The 6759-nt window shown below is 42.8% G+C and overlaps 1 protein-coding gene across 1 annotated transcript; it reads right to left on the reverse strand.

Moving 5' to 3' along the window:
* Positions 1–279: 279 nt before the first annotated feature.
* LOC133242158 (allergen Bos d 2-like) lies at positions 280–5556 on the reverse strand. The gene is made up of 6 exons (XM_061408223.1): positions 5412–5556; positions 4447–4586; positions 4183–4253; positions 2753–2860; positions 486–587; positions 280–316 (listed from the first exon to the last, which is right to left on the reverse strand). The coding sequence occupies exons 1-6, from the start codon at positions 5490–5492 to the stop codon at positions 300–302; spliced, it is 519 nt and encodes a 172-aa protein (XP_061264207.1). The 5' UTR covers positions 5493–5556; the 3' UTR covers positions 280–299.
* Between the last annotated feature and the right edge of the window lie 1203 nt (positions 5557–6759).

Below are 6759 nucleotides of genomic sequence, written 5' to 3' on the forward strand. Positions count from 1 at the left end.
TTTTATGAATGGTTCCTTTGCATCATATTTTAAGGTTCCACATGGAAGTGATGGCAAATGATATTTGCCTTTCTCTTTCTGACTTACTTCACCTAGTAAGATCACCTCTAGGTCCGTCCATGTGGCTGCATATGGCATTATTTCATTCTTTTTCATGGCCGAGTAATATTCCATCGTGTATGTATCCCATTCTTAAAACAGTGAAAACCCCCCGCCTGCCCCAAAGAGGAAACCTACTGAGACAAAGCTCAGTGTTGTATGAGGTATGTTTCTACTCACCCAACTGATGTTGTCTGTTCTTATGGAGGACAGTCGTCTGTGGAAGAGAATGAATAAGGGGGACAGTGACCATTGACATGCCTTTGTTTCCAAGGATTATTTCATAATAGCTTTTTACAAGGATATCTGTGCCAATGGGAATTTTGAATTGAATGTCCCAGTGATGTGTTTTCATTTCGGATACCTGTCACCGTCCGGGGCTTTACCTGTTTCGATGATGTTTTCTATATTTTCATTTGGAATCCCCCTCTCATTGTTCAGCTGCTGATACTTCTGAAATTCTTCTGGAGTGAAACTGGTTCCTTTGGCTGGATTTCATAGCAAATAGGGCAGAAGAGGTGTGCATTAGAATCTTTTATGGGTTGTAGAGAGTCACCTGGCTGCTCCCTGTAGTGATGGGTAAGTCTCACCAGCACCGCTGCCCTCCACCATCACCTAAGCCCTGCTCTTCAGGTATTTTTCTACACACGTGCCCGAGTGTGCACACAGGTCTTCACATGGGTCCATGGGGGTAGAGTCCACATAATTAACATGCTACCACGCTCCAGTTCTTGCAACTACTCAGTGAGCTACACATCATTCAGCTGTGAGCTTAAGCATACCCTAGGGAGAAGCAGGTTTTCAAGGTACTTCGGAGAAGGTCATGGCAAGTCTGAGACTCAACTCTCAGACTCTAATGCTTCCTGTCCACTTTGTCTACATCCTAGAATTCCATCCCTGGGGTTTTCACAAACCCTCATGAAATGGAGAGGGAAATGGCAACCCACTCCAGTATTCTTGACTGGAGAATCCCAGGGACAGAGGAGCCTGTTGGGCTGCCGTCTATGGGGTCACACAGAGTCGGACACGGCTGACGCGACTTAGCAGCAGCAATGGAATGAATGGGCAGGGAATGATTTGGAATTTTCAAAAGCACACTGACCCCACTGAGATGGTGGAGGACCTTATGTGCAATGCCCCATACCTGATATTTCCTGCCTGCCTTTTGTCTGTGAAAGATTTTAGTCAAAGTTGTAAGTTTATCAGAGAATTACAAATGTCATACAGCAAAGGAAAACTGTCAAAGGACATGAAATAATAATAATGTAGTCATAAAGCATAGACAAGGACCTGTAGTTCCTCCCCAAGGGCAATAAATACTGTTCTGGGTCATATCCTGTACGCTGTCTTATAGACACTGAAACCGCACTCGGTGGACAAGTTAACTACAGGATGACCAGACTGTAGCCGTGACATAAGCTGCCATGATTCTGAGAATTGATTTCAAGGAGATGGGAATACAGAGACCCTGGAACTGTTGATTAACTGTGCCTAAAATAATCACGATGATGCTGGTCAGACCACTGATGACCGATTTAAAAATGACTGTTGGAGCTGACTTCTGTTTTTGCAGGGAGCCCCCTCCCACTGTCTATAAAAGCTCTTGTCCCCCTGTTTGGCAGTTGTGGGGTGGGGCAGTCAGCCTTTGGACAGAAGTCCACACTCCCACCAGTTGTCTGCATCCGAACGAAAGCAGACTTTTCTTTCTAAGAAGCTGGCCTCTTAGTTGCCTTTTGAAGGGTGGGCAGCAGGAACCCACATTGGGTAACGACATCACACATGCTACTGAGGAAGAAAACTCATGCTTTCTCATCCTCAAAGACCAGACACGACACCCACCCATCCCCGATGAGGATATAATATCAGAGGGGATAAAGAGATGTGGCAGGGAACCCAAGGGATTGGCCGGACGGCAGGATGATTGACATTCCAGACCACAGTGCCTGTACAGTCGGCAGTGTGACCCAGTGGTATTTGCAGAACTCTAGGCAATACTTTTATGATTGTGACAAAGGAGAAAGCATTTGTCGTGGAGATGAATGCAGTCACGGCCCCGGGACCTGTGAGTTTTCTAAACTCAGATTTAAACCTTGGTTCACTTGGGTGTCAGGACCCAGAGACTGTATTTGTGTGATACCTGGCAAGGAACTCGTGGAGCATCCTGAAATATTTCCTTGGATCTCTGGGATAAGTGTATCTCATTTTTAAAAGAGCCATCACATAGAATCCCCAGTGGATAACATTTCCTCATTTTTCCAGCAGACAGAATTTCTATATCCCCGACTCACGTCACATGAAGTCTGAATTCTCCGTGTGAACACAGATCTGTTCCACGGTGCTTCATATAAGGTGCTGTGCTTAGTTTCTCAGTCCTGTCCGACTCTTTGTGACCCCATGGAGTATAGACCACCAGGCTCCCCTGTCCGTGGGATTCTCCAGGCAAGAATACCGGAGTGCATTTCTATTCACTCCTCCAGGGGATCTTCCCAACCCAGGGATCAAACCCAGGTCTCCCACACTGCAGGTGATTTCTTTCCCATCTGAGCCACCAGTCAAGCCCTAATATAAGTTACGTGTGTACCTGTCTCCTTTCTGTAAAAATACTGATCGTATGAAAACATCTACTTTGCTTTGGGTAAGCTATAGTACGTACCGGAACCTTCAGTTACTTTTGTGATCTTTTCTCCATCGTCATTTTCATAATAAAATACCAGTATGTTGTCTGTTACATGAATGATTTGCAAATAAATTTTCCCCTCGACTGTGGCAGAGGAAAAAAACAAAACAAAACATCAAACCTCAACATGATTAACTTCTTTTCTTTTCATTTGAGCCTGACTTATTCTTCACATGATATTGTCAGTCTTCCCTTGGATGGTGAACTGTATCTCACTGAGATTTCTAGTGACGCGTTGTTAGAATGAGTTAAGACAGTTAGTGAACTAGGAAAGCTTTCTCCACAGCCCCTTCTCCTGAAAATGAAGACTTCCAGTCTTCTAGACTGCGCAGTCTGTGAATGATAACAAGTTGTTTATTGCAACTCTAATAGGTGTTAAACCTCAGCCATCTCATAGGAGCTCACAAGAGCTGACTGTTAAATTTTCAAGAATTTTGTAACCCAGTTTGCAACTACAATCATGGTTAGAAAGGAATTCAAAAATTTAAATGAATGATATTAAAATAAATGTCAGTACATCATCCAGAGTTATTTCCTAGTACGAGAGGAAATAAAAAAGGTACAAATTAGTTTATTGCAAAATGCTGGGCATATATAATATGAAATGGTTTCGGATTAGATCCTGTGGCTCTGTGTCCACAGTTGAAATTAAAATAAATGCATAAGACCAAGATTAGAGTGCTCTGTTATACATTTTTTCCCCATGAAAATTAAACATACAGACATTTGATCACTGAATAGAATATTACAGTACTGATATTAATATTTGAGAATTATTTCCTGTCATTTTCAACTATGGAGACAGAAATCTACGTTAGTGCCTCTTTCAAATTATGTATTGATATTCATATATGAGAATTATTTCTCCTTATTTTAAGCTATAGAGATAGAAGTCTATGCTAAAGTCCCTTTCAAATTATGTAAAAAAAATCAGTTTGAAATTTTGGCTGTTATTTTAATTGTTTCCAATTTTGGACTTTAAGTTAATCATGTTCTACTTACTCAACTTGCTAATGAAAAACTTTTAATATTTAAAGAATTTCTTTACTCAAAAGAAATTGAATCACGTAGGTCAAGTAGAAGAAAAAATTGTGAAAGAGTTGTTATTAGCCTAAGTAGGTAATTGGACTTCTCCATGCCCGAGGAATATGAGGAGTCAGTGTTCTGGGGCTTTTTCTCAGAGACCATCAGTGGCCACATTCCAACCTTGGACCTCATCCTGGTGTTGTGGCACAGAATGGATTGCTGAAAAATTAAATGGCTTTTCCAAGGTTGCATTGGTAACGAGTAGAGGAAATAGTCCGCCCATAGAGATATTAGTTGTTTTGGGTGAAGCACATACTATCCATCTGAACACGTTCCATGGTTTGGGGAAGACCACCCATCAGAGGAGCTGGAGTACTCACATTCTATGAAGTAAACACCTCCTTCCTGTCTCTGTAGCACTCCTGAGAAAAACTGGCATGTGCCATCAAATCTGAAAAACACAACAGGCAAGACAATTCCTTCCCACCATTCAGTCGCCAGGGCTTGAGGACACCCTCCTGGGAATAGAGTTTGCACACCCAACTTCACAGCCGTGACTCACACCTCTCACTGTACGTGGAGACCAGACCCCATGCCCGAAGTCAACAGACTCCTTGCTTTCAGTCGAGGAAGATTGTGCTTACTTGATATAAAATGAAAGGGAGAGCTGTTCGCAGTTGTTAATACATTCAATGTGGCGATTATAACACCTCAGTGGGCCCCCTTCCACAATCTTCTCCTTGTTATCTGCAGCTGCATAAATGGTGCGCCACTCTCCTACAACCTAAGAAGGAAGTTCCTTGTAAACGTCAGTCAATCTCTTTTCTGGTTACTCACCAATACACGGCACTGTCTATGCTTCTGCACTTGCCACAGAGGAGAAGCAAATTGAATCTTATTAAAGCAAAGAGGAGTTCCACCCCCTACCTTGGTGAGTAACACGACATGAAATCGTCTTTCCTATTGGAGCACAAAGCATAGAATTCAGAAATTTTTGCAGACAATTCAGAGCTTTTTTGAAATAGCTAAAACCATGCCAGTAAAGACTGTGACAGTTAATATCTTTCTGAATGTTAGCTTGTTAGGGGTTTTGTTTGTTTTACCTACAAATGAATAAGATAAATGAAAAATAGCCAAGAAGAGATAAACAGACGGCAATATTACGTTTGTGTAGATATGTCGACCACAGAAGGTATATAATCTGGTTATGCTGCTGCTGCTGTGTCGCTTCAGTTGTGTCTGACTCTGTGTGACCCCAGAGATGGCAGCCCACCAGGCTCCCCCATCCCTGGGATTCTCTAGGCAAGAATACTGGAGTGGGTTGCCATTTCCTTCTCTGATGCCTGCAAGTGAAAAGTGAAAGTGAAGTCGCTCAGTCCTGTCCGACTCTTAGCGACCCCATGGACTGCAGCCCACCAGGCTCCTCCGTCCATGGGATTTTCCTCGAGAGAGTACTGGAGTGGGGTGCCATTGCCTTCTCCAAATCTGGTCATACATATACACAAATATAATCTCTGTCACATGCACACACAGCCTCACACACACACATGCACACACACACACAATCAAACAAGCAAGACCTTCTAGCAGATCAGCTCATTCGGGGTACCTTTGAGGGGTCTATCTCAGCTGGAGTTTCCTGGGCGGCACAAACCACGAGAAGGACAAGACTCAGGAACAGAATCTTCATCTTGTGAGTCTTGTGTTGTTCCTTCTAGACAAGCGGAGGGCGCCCCAGTTGTTGGAGAGAACGTGAATTGGTTCCACTTTTTATAGGATACGTCTCTTGGCGGAATACCTATCGATCAAACAGTGGTTAATCACAGGATGACGGTGACCTAAATGTAATCTTTGGACATCCTGGTTGGCAGCTGAGCATTTTGGCATTCTGTGCTTCTTATACAACCCTGTGTTATTCCTTTCACGTTGAAGAGGTCTGTTTAAGCTTATTTTCTAAAATGAATGACGCACCTTTGGTTTAAGAAGATAAATATGTGGTATCTCTACCAGGAATCAGTTATCAGGGAATTCATGAGAGGGGTTCATATTTTTTTTTAATATTGAAATTGCAGTATAGTTGATGTCCAATATTTTCTGTTACAGGTGTAGCATATAGGTATTCATAATTTTATTTCTAACTTTGGAGCTATAAAATATTGGCTTTTTTATTTCCTATGTTTTCCAATCCTTACTTTTAAAATAATCTTTGTATGTTATTATTTATTTTGTACTTTATAGCTCTTATTCCACTCCTTGTGTGTGTGTTACGGACTTCTTTCCCTCAGCAGATTCGTTTGAATAAACATCTATGTATTTTTGTCCGAGAAGGCAATGGCACCCCACTCCAGTACTCTTGCCTGGAAAATCCCATGGACGGAGGAGCCTGGTAGGCTGCAGTCCATGGGGTCGATAAGAGTCGGGCATGACTAAGTGACTTCACTTTCACTTTTCAGTTTCATGCATTGGAGAAGGAAATGGCAACCCACTCCAGTCTTCTTGCCTAGAGAATCCCAGGGACGGGGGAGCCTGGTGGGCTGCCATCTGTGGGGTCGTACAGAGTCAGACACGACTGAAGCGACTTAGCGATATTTTTGTAGACTCCTTCCCCATTGCCCCTACATAGTACCATCAGGATATATCCCGCTTTTATCCATTCCAGTGTTGATGGATACGTGTTCATAGACATGATTTAGTAAGGAAGTGAGCCATCTTATCTCCTGGGTAGAGACTTAGGGGATCTCCATGTCTGGACTGCTGGATCTCCGTGCCTCTGATTTTCGATCCCTGCCAACAGGAGATGAGAATTTCCGTTGCTCCATCCTTGGCAGGACTCGGTATGGTCAGCTGTTTTTATGTCAGAGATTGTCATGAGTGCGTTAGTCTATGCAGTTTCAGGAGTATTTTCCATTTCCTCAATGAATAAACTGGGGTGATGGCCATTTGTCTGTTTCCTTTGT

The sequence above is a fragment of the Bos javanicus genome, chromosome X, assembly GCF_032452875.1.
Source record: "Bos javanicus breed banteng chromosome X, ARS-OSU_banteng_1.0, whole genome shotgun sequence".
NCBI lineage: Eukaryota > Metazoa > Chordata > Mammalia > Artiodactyla > Bovidae > Bos > Bos javanicus.

Bases quoted from the DNA above. Each gene is read 5' to 3' on its own strand.
- LOC133242158 (XM_061408223.1), bottom strand. From the start codon at position 5,492: ATGAAGATTCTGTTCCTGAGTCTTGTCCTTCTCGTGGTTTGTGCCGCC. The intron at 4,254-4,446 runs GTAAGCACAATC...TGTGTTTTTCAG, and splicing joins TCCCTTTCATTTTATATCAA to ATTTGATGGCACATGCCAGT. The intron at 588-2,752 runs GTACGTACTATA...TATGAAATCCAG, and splicing joins AAAAGTAACTGAAGGTTCCG to CCAAAGGAACCAGTTTCACT.